At 43.8% G+C, this 12890-nt stretch overlaps 1 protein-coding gene across 2 annotated transcripts in view; it reads left to right on the plus strand.

Moving 5' to 3' along the window:
* Positions 1–12890, plus strand: part of PLD5 (phospholipase D family member 5) — a 144312-nt gene that overhangs the window by 106458 nt on the left and 24964 nt on the right. For both annotated transcript variants that reach the window (XM_081124127.1, XM_081124128.1), the window contains exon 5: positions 10375–10502. In XM_081124127.1, coding sequence (XP_080980253.1) covers positions 10375–10502 — 128 coding nt within the window. The remainder of the gene's footprint in view (positions 1–10374; positions 10503–12890) is intronic.

Below are 12890 nucleotides of genomic sequence, written 5' to 3' on the forward strand. Positions count from 1 at the left end.
TAACCCTCACTCGAGGATACTTCTTCCATAGCTTTTCAGAGAGAGTGGAAGGAAGAGACGGAGAGAGAGAGAGAGAAACATCAATGTGACAGAGACACATCAATTGGTTGCCTGCCACATGCGCCCTGACCAGGGCCAGGGATCGAACCTGCAACCCAGGTACGTGCTGTTGGCCGGAATCAAACTGGGACCCTTCAGTCCATAGTCTGACGCTCTAACCACTGAGCAAGACCGCCCAGGGCTGAATTTTATTTTTAATCGAATTTTTTTTTATTGTTGACACTATTACAGATTGCTCACCCCTTTGCCCACCGCCACGCAGCCCCCCGTCACCCCTCCCCTCCCTGGTTTTCACCACTCTGTGAGTTATTTAACCTCTCAAAACCTCAGTCTCCTGATTTCTACAGTGGGCTGATAACAGTAGCTACTGCCTAGGATTATTTTCAACATTAATGAGATAACCCATATAAAGTATTTAACACAGTACCGGACACATGATATGAATTTTTAAACTTTTTTTTTTAAAAAAGCATATTTTATGAGTGGGGAAATGCTGTCAAGGAAGGAAGGGAAGGAGGGAGGAGGGGGGTTAGTCACTCTGTAAGTGCTGCCTGAAGACACCAGCCACAGCAGGGGCGACGTGATGGGGGAGCCACAGTGCTGGGCCCCACTAGGGCTGGAACAGATTTCCCTGCTCAGCAAGTCTCTACCTGGGCCATGTGGCCTAAACACTACTCCCGGGGACATTCTCTTGTTTAAATCCTAAAGGGCTTCTCATCTGAAACTGCCAACACTTACGGATATTGGATTGGAAGAGTGGAAGCTACCAGCAGGGGCTGGATGCTTCCTGCAGTTTGAGGAGGTGGTTGCAGAGACTGGGTTCAGTTACTCATCCTGACAAGCTTGGGGATGGGCCTGCCCTTCCCTGGGAAGCCAGACTCAGCTTTCCCCAAGGAACCGCTGCCACTGAGCTCCACGCACCTGCTGAGCAGGCAGCCCTTGATCTAAGGCTGTTGCATTCAACCAAGAGCCGAGGAATGGATTTAATTATTCACAAAGCAAAGCCAGCCTGTGAGCATGAAAGGTCTATACTGCTGGGTTCCCGTAAGCCAATTTCCTGTAACGATGCCTAAGTGAAGACTATGTATTCAGCCGGGAAGACGTTATTAAAAAGTTTCTGTATTACCTTTAATCTGCTTTTATTTATCCTTGAATGCAAATTATGCTTATCTTTCAAATGAACCTTCTCTAGAAGGCTTCTTATTTTTTCTTAATTCACACAAGTCAATATTTTAGTGGTTCAAGTTTGAAAAACAGGAGTGTCCTATGTGCTAGTAAAAAAACAACAACATGGAAATTTACTTGGAAGAACTTTTGAGGTTCCTAGTATAATCAGTAGTGATGAAATTTGTTCAGAAGCTGAGTAGAATTTTACATGATTAATTTATGATTGGAAAACAACTCAATAACATCTGGAAGTTTAATTAAGGTTCTGAGTTCCCTTTGAGTTTCTGAGTTTGGTAGTCATACTATTCTGATTGGAAATTCAGCTAGAAGTTTATTTTCTGATTGGTTGGTATTGAGACCACATTTGAGGAAGGACGTCTTGGTCAGGGACCGCTCATGGCTCAGAAGTTTATATGAATTCAACAGACAGTGGATGACCACCTACTAAGGCTTCATGAGAACTTGAGGTCTTGAGCCTTGAAATCTCAGAACAGCGGTGAGCTATGCTGACACTCCGTATCAGGTAAAATATACAGATATGTGCATAGAACCTCAAATGGAGAACATATCCATTCTCAGCTTGTTGTGCGACTTGGAAAATGGTCTAGAAAATACGGGAGCTTTGAGGAACACACAAGAGCTGCCCCTGTGCTTCCTGGATCACATTAAACCCAGGAAATGGAAATGCCAGCTGCTGTTCAAAAACATCATGGTTTTAAGGAACTTATGTATTCGTTTTACAACCCAAGAAGTAGCTGGTATGTGAAGCAATATGCTATTGCAGTGTTTCAGATTAAAAAGCAAAAAGCTCTGTGGAATCATTAACAGGATATGCTAAATCACTTTTGTAGCCTTGGGCAGAGAAAGAAGCTCCTTGGAGGACAGTACACAGGCCTCCATCTGTAGAAGATCCAGAATGGGCAAGAGCTGAGCCAGAAAGAGTTCCCCAAACTCTGTTCCTCTCCCATCATCCCTTCCACAGCACCCTGAACGAGAAGGCACATGGCTGGGTTGGGTTGGGTTGGGTTGAGTTTGAGTTGAGTTGAGTTGAGTTGAGTTGAGTTGAGTTGAGTTGAGTTGAGTTGAGTTGAGTTGAATGAATTGAATTCCCTGCTGTGTATGTAGAACTACCAGCGCTCAGTAGATATTTACTGACTTAATTTCCAGACAAGACTGGATGCTGGCTCTCCTAAACCAAGAGTAGGCTCCTGTGATGATAAACATCTCTTTCTGAGCTGTGCCCATTTATTTGCCCTCTGGTTTAGCTCTAAGCCCTTCCCAGTGTGTACCCTTTGTCCCCATGGCTGCAGTTCAGAGCCACTTCATTTTATTTGCACTTCAGGAGAAACCGAGAATGTCATTCATTTCTAGATTCCAGAAAGAAGTTGTACACACGCTGGGTCCCTTCTTCTCCCGCCACTCTGGTCACAGACTCTCCTTAAACTACTTTTTCCTGCCTGAGCCTACTCCCTGCTCAAGCCCCATCTTTACAGTCGCCTAAGTCCCAGCAGGCACCTGGCATATGGTTCAGTGTGTGCCAACCCGCCACCGTGGCACAGCAAGCTGTCTGTTTGGCAGCCTCAGATGCCTCCTTTCCTTGTTTTTACTGTTTTAAGAGTCTGTTTAGTTACTGAGATAAAATTGCCTGAGAGCCATTTGGTATCTCATATATGTTGACTCCTTGCTAGGTGAAAGTTTTTAAGGGGCTAAAGAGAGAGAGGTGATACACAGACTCCCCAGTATTGAAAACTTGCTTATAATCACCAAGGGAGGGGATATATATTCAACTGTCAACTTGCTAGAAAACCTACAGATTAAGGGTAATAATAGGATTTACTAAAAGTCTCTTTATTTATCAAAACATTCACACACACAAAAAAAGTATTTTAGGTACGTTTGCAATATAATTGTAGTTAATAATAGTTGCAACGAATAGTTAACTGTTGTTCTATGTACTTTACGTGTATCCTTTTTGAACCTTCAGACTTCCCTAAGAGGTAGATGCTATTACTGATTCCATTTCCCAGATTGACTGAGCCTTAGAAAGGTGAAATCATGTTTCTAAGGTCCCATGGTTAGTGGGTGACAAAAGATGTGTGTTGTGCTAATTCTTGGCAGAATGCCCCATACATATGGTTTTGGTCAATACTATTGGACCTTTGTAAATTATACATTTAGCAGAGAACTGAGAAAATTACAAAAACATCCATTCTCTTTAGCTGAGCTCCTTTGCCTTCTAAATTAAATGAAACAAAGAAATTAAATGAAAATTTCTAAGAAATTTCATTGTGGTACAGTGCATATGAAATGTTGTGATGTTATAAGATTAGTTTTGAAATTTGGCAAAGCATGGTGGTTTTTTTTATCTCAGCACACATGCTTAAGAGTGGGACTGGCACCACTCCTGGGTCCTAGGTAAAGGTATAGATCATGATGAAATAAGAGACTCAGGTTTCAATTCTAGCTCTGAATCTTGAGCAAGTTGCTTTCTTAATCATCCATTCATTCTTTCTTTTAACAGATATTTATTGTGTTCTTACAGCATACCACGGATGAGGCCCTGATGGAAATAACTTGATCTGATTTGGATTTTCAAAAGATTTTTTTGGTGGTTGTGTGGAGAATGGATTGGAGGGGAATTGAGGCAGGGAAACCAGTTAGTGTGCTGTTGAACTACCCCCAGGCAAGAGATGTGAAGGTAGAAAAAAAGAAACATTTAAAATATATTTTAGAGATAGAACTGGCAGACATCGATAATGTATTGGCTGTGGGAATGGGCTTAAGAAAAAAAAAGAAATTAAGAATTACCCCCAGGGTTTAAGTCTGAGCAACTGATTGGAAGGTGCTATCATTTACTGAGACAAGAAAGGTAATAGGATAAATGGGCTTGGCATTTGGGGAAAATAAAGAGCTCTATTTTGAGCATGGCAGACTCTGTTTTATGCTTATTAAACATGCAAGCAGAGAGATTAATTCAGGTCTGACCGCTCCTATGAATCTAAAGCTCAAGAAAGGTCAAGCCTATAGGATAGGATACAGATAGGATTTGGGGAACCATCAGCATGGAGATCGCGTTTATAGCCACAGAGCTGAGCAGGATTCTCACAGGAGTGAGTGCAGCTGTAGAATGGGGCCCAGAACCAAGCCCACGGGCTTCCTAACATTTAGAGGTTTTGTAGAAATGGAGAAACTGGCAAGAGAGACTGAGAGGAGGAACAGTGAGGTAGGAGAAAGGAGAGAAAGGTTTGTCTTACTTTGCTAAGAAGTAAAGGTAGCTAAGGGCAGAGGAAGAGCCATTGGATTTGGCAGCATAAGTGTTCATTGATGAATTTAACAAGGGCATTGACAGCCAGATTGATGGGGGCTGAAAAATGAGTGGTTAGATGAAGGATGAGAGACAGGTATGGATAACTCACTGCAAACGTTTTGCTATGAAGAGAAACAAAGCATTGGAGAGGTACCTATAGTGGGAGATAGACATCAAGCTTGGTAGGGAAACTAAAAGGATTGTATCATAGTATTGATTGGGATCATAATTTTAAATTGGAATGGATGGCCATGATTGTGAGATTTTCTCCAGCAACCTTTAGCTGTTCTGGTGAAAGTACAGGGAAGGCAAAACTCAGAATTCATCAGAGTTTAAGATTGTACTAGAAAAATGTACAGAGAGATGACCTTGAAATGTAAACTTGATAGAGAAGTAACCACAGGAGTCGTGTGATGGATGTTGCAGGTGACAGGAGTGGCACCAGGTGGTAGGCCTGTGAGGTTAGACCAAACTTGGGTTCAGCAACCTCGGTACTTGGGTTCTGGCTAGGAAAGAATTCAGAGCCAAGACTCGAACTCTAAGAGGACATTTATTTGGTAAAATTACAGACGTGGAAGAAGTAATTCCTAGGAAAAAATGGGCTTTGAAAACAAGTTGGAGATTAAGGAAAGGGCCTTTGGAGCTTGGGACTGAGCAAGCTAATGGTAACATGCCTGAAAGGGGGGAAGCTTGGGCATGCTCCCCGGAGGGAGATGACTGGGTCCTCAGTCCTAATGGTTTTATCTTAGGGGACATCCCAGGGAAAGATCTCATTATAATATTCAGCAGCTTTCCAGGTGTGTCCTTTCAGGGTTGTGGTGTCCACTGATTGATTGGTTGGCTCCAAGGCGGGGGCCATCATTCAATACAGCTCGTTCTGAGGTCAGCGTAGCTGGTTTTGTTGCTTTTCTGGGCCTGGAGCTGAAACACAACTGAGGCCTAGATGTCATCTCTAAGAAGGAAAGTTCAGGGGTCCAAACTGCATGACCAGTGATATACTAGGGAGGAAAGGCCACCCTGGGGGCCAGGTCCCACCCTACCATTGGCCTTTGCTAGGCACCCAGGGCTTTCCACCCTGATGACCTGTACCTGGCCCATCGTCCTAGCTCTGCTCATGTCTGTCTAACTGCCTATCACCGTGGACACTGAAGAAGTGGCCGAAATCTCAATGGTGTCCAACGGGACCCTAATGCAAGTGAGCTGGAAGGAGTGAAGGCAGAGGTCAGAAACTGTGAGCCTTAAAGTCAACATTTTGAATGTACATTTATTGGTAATAGCAAAGCCTAGGATGCGATGGGGATGGGTTACTAAAGAGAAAGTGACAGAGAGATGAGTGGAGGTGTCAAGACAAAGTAGCCAAGGGGCTGAGTGCTGGTTACCCATGTCATTGTTTGTATCAGTGACAATAATACGGGGGGGGGGGGGCAGTGAGGAATAGAGAGAGCGGTTAGCTCAAGTCTTTAATGAGTGACTGGAAAGTGGAGAAGGGAGAGCAGTGAGCAGCAGGAAGGGGGAATTCAGCCAACGGGCATGAATTGTAATGTGCCTGGGGATTTCGAAAGATGAAGGAAGCATAGTTTGGAAGTGACAGAAGAGATTAAGGAGAACACGCACTTTGCTTCCTAGCCCTGAGGTCCTGGCAGTGTAAGAGATAAAACAGCCTCCCAGTAAGGGGGTTGCCGATGAATGAAGGGCCTTAGAATCACTGAGAAGGGCTTGGATGGACTAGCTTGTTTCAGACTAATCCTTCTGCAGAGAAAGTACAGTCACTCGAAAGGAAGCTATTTGGATGCATCAGGAGCAATTAAGGCACCAGGTCCTTGTGGGCCGAGATCTGACAGGAGGAAAGTTCACGAGGATGGGCCCTGTGTTCACGACCAACTTTTCTTTTGAGGAATTTGTTGGTAACGTCCCAGGGAATTGAGGGCAGACAGGCAGCAGACGCCTGGACTTGGCTTGAGCAGCTCTAGGCCGATAGGCTCATTTGCAGGAGCGACACCTCTACGGTGTCTGAATAGGTCGGGTTGTGTGCAGTTTTGAGCAGAAGGGCGGGAGGGCCTTGAATGTCAGCTTTCTTCCTAGAGCTGTGCGGTCAGCTGGTCATTCACTTGCCAGAAACTCCATCCCTGGTGCCCGTCTCTAAAGATCCTTGTGGATAGCACACCAGAGAATGAGCGAGTTCTCTGGAACCTTTGTCATTCTTTGCAACAACACGGAAAATACTACACAAATACGAGGAAGCATTGTTGCTAATCGGGTTGATTAATATTATCATTTTTTCTCTTTTAGTGATGAGCCGAAGACATCTCTTTTCTTGAACTAACTTGAACAAGCCCTTGAAAATGCTAAGATCTGATGATTTTTTTTTCCCTATCAATTACATACATTCAAGATACATAACCTCCAAAATTATATACATATGCCCCTCCAAGTTATAAACATTATTTAAAAAATGGTTCATTTCCTGGAGGAATTTGTACCTTAGTTGGGAAAACTTAACGGTTCCCTGACAGCAATAAGAAGACGCTTAAGAACCTGAACGTCCTTGGGGTGGGGCTTTAGAAAGGCAAGAGGTCTCAGCCCAGCTTCCTGGGGCTGGAGCCTGGGATGCAAAGTGGTGGGAGGAGGCAGGGCCCTTTCCTGAAAGGAGGAAGTTCCACTAAAGCAGATTTGAACCACCGATGGTCTTTATGTGGCACTGGAGAGAGAATGCTGCTTATCTTTTTATTATTATTACTTTTTAAAGAGCTATTTATGTGCTTTTCTTATTTTTGTGATTATAAAAATAACATGCTCACTTTTCAAAATTCAGAAAATCAGGAAGGTAGAAACATAAAAAAAAATAATACCCCAATTTTCTCTCCAGAAATAAATACCTTTATGACTAGTGGTGTCTCCTCAGCAGGGAGGGGTAAGAGATGGGAAGTCATGAGCACAGGCTCTGGCTGCCAACCTCCCAGACCCTGTCATAGTTTAGTCTAACCCATGAGCCACTGCAGGTCATGGTTTTGCGTTTGTGTTTTGAGTGTGGGAGGGCAGAGACAACTCCCAGAAAATACCCTCGTGAGTCTAAACCCATAGGCTAAAAGCATAGTAGCAAAGGCAACCTGGGAAAAACTTGCTAAATAGCCTTGACAGTATTTGAATAGATATGTTAAAACTGAAACTGAAATGTGCCCTGAGATTCATTTTTTCCCCCCATAACTGGAACATGTAATTGATTACCTTAAAATCTTTCTGAATACCACCCACTGAATGATTTGAATGTCATGACAAGTGCTTTTCACCCTTTGGCGTCCCCTTCCGCCTTCAAGCCAATGGATTCCTAAAATGTTGCTTATTAAATTGATGAAACTGTGCTGGTTTTGTGAAAGCTCCCAAGAACGGGCTGGCTCTGACCTTTTTTTCATTGCTCACACAAGCTGATATATTCAGGAGAAGAAGCAGTTGATTGATGAGACAGGTCCCTGCTGCAAACTTTGCTCTCAGGGACCATCTGAAAGCCTTCCCAGAAATCTATAATTATTGATGCAGATGCATTTCCCTTCTATACACACAGAAGCTGGTGCTAAACTCTTTACAATGCTCTTAGGGGCCCATGCACATGTGATACGATATTTAAAAACAAGACAGTGGCAAACACTAAACTCAGGATGGTGGTTACATGGGAGGAAAGTGGCAGGGGTGTGGAATCAAGCAGAAGCTCACCAACAGCCTTAATGCAGGATTTCAGACTCTTGGGGCCGTCAGCATGTGGGCAGCCTTAGTCTTTGTTGTAGGGGCTGCTCTGTGGATTAGCAGCATCCTTGGCCTCTACCCACTGGATGCTGGTAGCACTCCTCTTGCCAGTTGTGACAACCAAAAATGCCTCCAGAGATAACCCCATGTGCCCCCGGGACAGGATTAGGGCAGGATTGCCACTGATTGGGAAGCACTGCTTTATTGTTTTGTAAATATGTTTTTATTGACTTTAGAGAGAAAGGAAGGAAGAGGGGGAGAGAAACATCAGTCAGCTGCCTCCTGCACCCCCCCACTGGGGATCGAGCCCACAACCCGGTGACCTCTTGGTGCGTGGGACGCTGCTCAATCCACTGAGCCACACCAGCCGGGCCTGGGAATCACTGTTTTAATAGGATTATTAAGGTTCTAGTTTTCAGTAAGATGGAAGGTTTCCAGGTGTCTATATGTATATGGTGCTTCCTGATTTACTTGTAATCTACATATATCCTCTTGCATCTATTAGTGTGCTTTCAAAAAGCGACTTTCTGGAAATAAACTTGGAGGTGGGGCTTGTCTGATTTTCATCATGATGATCCACGGGGAATGTGGAACTTTATTTTCCACTTTTTAACCCCAAGGTACTAGCGTATTTCCTTTTGAGTCATTCTGATGGGTATTTTGACAGGATGCTTCTTTCAAATCTTCAACATTTGAAACATTGAATTGTGCCATTTGTGCAACTTGCTAAAAATTGCAGGAGCATTCAGGCTAGAACTGAATGTTTTTAGTCAAATATTAAAAAATAAATATATAAAAGTTGTGGGACTTCTAGAATTATGTGTGCACAAAATAAAGTACAAAGTTAGCTAATTAATACCATAAAAGTAACAGTAAAGAAACTGAACGCCTCCAAAACCAGCTTAAATAACAAGTACTTTATTCTGAAGATTTAGGGGAACTCAAGGTACAAAGTGGAGCTGGTCTGAGGGGAAAGGACGGCCGTGGACTCTGTCCCACCGCTGCCTCATTCTCTGTTTTACTCTCTTGTCCTTTTATCTCTTCTTATATATCTGGTCTCTGTCTCTCTTCCTCTCTGTCTGAAATTTTAATGGAGTATTCTCTCCGTTGAAATTATGTATGCACAAAACAAAGTTCAGTATTACCTGGTTAATACTGTAAGAATAACTTTGCAAAGACACAGAATCCTTCTGAAACGAGGAGCATTTTCTATTAAAGTTCAACAGAACATCTCTGTTAAAGCTCAAAGAAGTTGTAACAGTAGGTTGGGATGGTTTGGTTTTTAATGCTTTACTTCCCAGGAAGGTGTAAAACACTGGGATTGCCCACTTTATCTTGATGAGTGCAACAGATTAGGACCTGACTGCCCCCCATGACGGCAGTGCATCTGTAGCTTTTTAAAGATTTAATTAGGGCTTCCTAGACATCATGAATGTACTTTATAAAGCAATTATAGAAATAAGTACGTACTTTGATTTTCCACTTTTGGGCATCTAAAAACAGTAGTTTGAATTGCCAATAATCTTACTAACCATTAGTTCATCAAGTAGGTGATCAGGCTAAACAGGAGGACCTGCAACGATCCAGACCACCACCACCACCTCCAGTCTTGCACAGCCGCCAGCCAGTGGGCCTGGAGGTCACTGATGCTGGGATGCGCATGCATCTCTTCCCGGTATCCCGGGGCCTCTGCACAGTGGGTTGTAGGCTGCAATCAGAGAGGCTGGCACATTATTTTCTGTTAAAAATGAAATCTAGGGCCTGGCCGGCATAGCATAGCTCAGCAGCTGAGCATCGACCTATGATCCAGGAGATCGCGGTTCGATTCCTGGTCGGGCCACAGGCCCGGGTTGCAGGCTCCTCAATCCCCAGTAGGGGGCATGCAGGAGGCAGGCAATCAATGACTCTCATCATTGATGTTTCTCTCTCCCCCCCTCTCCCTCCCTCTCTGTGAAATCAATAAAGACATATTAAAAAAAAAAAACAGTTGGCTTCCCGGAATTGTAACTGTCGCACACCCTGAGTGTTGGGGCTGGTGGATGACTGGTTGCTAGTCCAGGGCCCGGACCCCGAGGCTGACGGCATGTCCTTGAACCTCCTAGGAGCCGAGGTGACCTACATGAACATGTCCGCCTACAACAAGGGCCGGCTGCAGTCCTCCTTCTGGATCGTGGACAAGCAGCACGTTTACATCGGCAGTGCTGGTTTGGACTGGCGATCCCTGGGACAGGTAACCTTTCCACCCGTGTATTCGCTCGGAGCTTTGTCTGCATCAGGACCGCCAGGCCCAGCCCTGGCCGGTGTGGCCCAGGTGGTTGGGCGTTGTCCTGTGCGCCTGAAGGCTTCTGGCTTCTTCCATGCAGGGAGGGGACATACAGGAGGCAGCCCATCGATGTTTCTCTCTCTCCTTCTCTCTCAAAACTCAAATCTTTAAAAAACTGCCATGTCCCTAAAGCATTCAGTCACCTCTGCTGTTGGTTGAGGGAAATAAACCCACGGGATTTATTATTTTAACTGCATTAACCTTTGGTTAATGTGGAATGAGAAACCTTTCCTGGTCAGAATTATCTTATCAAAAAAAAACCCCAAACAAAAAACCTGCTTTAGTGCTTTTGTAATTCAGATAGGTTAGATTATTTAGAGCAGGTCAGCGTGTGATTCCTGTTACCTAAACCTAAATTTCCAGGATCAGATTCCGTAATCTAGGAGACAGAGGGAAACGTGTACATTCTGTGTAGTATACTACGTTTTAGAATGGTAATTTGTGTTACCCTTTTAATAAATCTAATATGGAAAATACAAATTTTGATTTTGTATATCTCATGCCTGAAGTCCCTTCAAACACACATATAAAAAAATATTGATTATAACAACTTTGGCTCACCTCTGAAATAAGTAAAGCGATAATAGTAAAAAGCCTCGTTAATTTAGAATATTTAGAGAAAAATAGACTAATTTATGGAAGTATCTGAGGTCATCTTTTGCTTTTCTGTACTTACAGAAAGCTAATCATAAGCATCCTTTGCCCAGAAGTTTTCAGCTGGATCACCTCTAAGAAATAGATAAAATTGGTTCTGTAACAGTATTGATTATATATAAATTCTGCTGTTTTTTGAAGATTCCCTTCCCCACCATCAAATTATATTTCCTTTCTTATTCAGCCACCAGTGATTTTAGGCCATGTGGGACTTTCCCACATGGACTTCTTCTGTAGAAATCTGCATTCTTCTGATGGTTATAAATTTAATAACAGGTTAGACTTCACTTGGGTGGAGGAATTGGGAGGAGGTGAGTAGAAGACATTTTTGCTTCATTTTCCCCCCTAAAAGTCTGCTATTTACATGCTGGACACCATGTTAGTAGCATTGCGTCTACTCGTTCCTTTTTCGTAGCAACCTGAGGGTGGATATTATTTCCATCTCCCAAATGAAGATGGTACTGGAAAATAAAACCCAGACAGATCCTGTTGTTGCTCTGCTCGCCTGTAACAGTAAAACACTCTCTAACCTGTTGGGAAGCAGGCACTCGGTCAGCTTGTCTGCAGATGGTCCTCCAGGTTGTTCGTTCTGTAATTCAGCTGGGTTTTTGATGTGGTCCTGGGAGGAGGCGAGGACAGCGCCGGCCTGCTCTGCCGTCTTCACTGGAACCTGGATTTGCTTCCCAGAGTCTTTAGGTTGATGGGTAGGTTGGCAGAATCTGTCATTTTATTCCTGGCAACGTGGGACTCGGGTATGAATCAGCCTAAGGTTGCCATTTTCTCATCTCTCTGCTGCTAAACCAAACCCAAAAACTAAAATAAGTCTTGTTTCTGTCCTTTTAACAATCTTTCCTATTTTGCTCCTGGAAGGGACTATGTATATTCTTTGATGGGGTGGAGAGGAGACATAGCTGAGGAGGGAGAGGGATTTTAAACTGTTTTGAATGAACATTTAAAATCCCATTAGCTCATTAGCTCCCCTGCATCTGCTGGTCAACTGCTAACCTACTGGAGACTTGTCTCCTCTCCACACTTATGCACAAATGCTTTGTATTTGGGATCATGTTATTGCACTTAATCATTTATCTGAAATTAGTTTCTCTCTTGTTTTTTTTAAATGTACCTTTATTGACTTCAGAGAGAGGAAGGGAGAGGGAGAGAGAAACATCAATGATGAGAGAGTCATGGACCGGCTGCCTCCTGCACGCCCCCTGCTGGGGATCGAGCCCGCAACCCGGGCCTGTGCCCTGACCGGGAATCGAACCCTGATCTCCTGGATCCTAGGTCGATGCTCAACTGCTGAGCCACACCGGCCGGGCAAATTAGTTTCCCTTTCAACTGTGCTTGACTGTGTGGGGCTTTTCTTGGTCTACCTCAGTGTGACATAAAACTCTGCACAGCAGGACCCCTGCATTAGAACAGATTTTAACTTGAGCAGAGGTGAGTGTGAGGCTAACAATTGCATGAAGAATTATAATCCATTTTCCAAGTGACAAATTCAGTCTAAAGCTACTGATTTCATCATAGCTGCTACTTCTGATGATAACGGTTTGGTGGGATATTAGGGAGAGCTACACTCCCTCTGCCTCTGCCAAGCCCAGATTTCTTTCAAGCCTCCCTAGAGGTTGAAGTCATAGCTGC

Source organism: Miniopterus schreibersii (genome assembly GCF_964146895.1).
Source record: "Miniopterus schreibersii genome assembly, chromosome: 21".
In the NCBI taxonomy this organism is placed as follows: domain Eukaryota; kingdom Metazoa; phylum Chordata; class Mammalia; order Chiroptera; family Miniopteridae; genus Miniopterus; species Miniopterus schreibersii.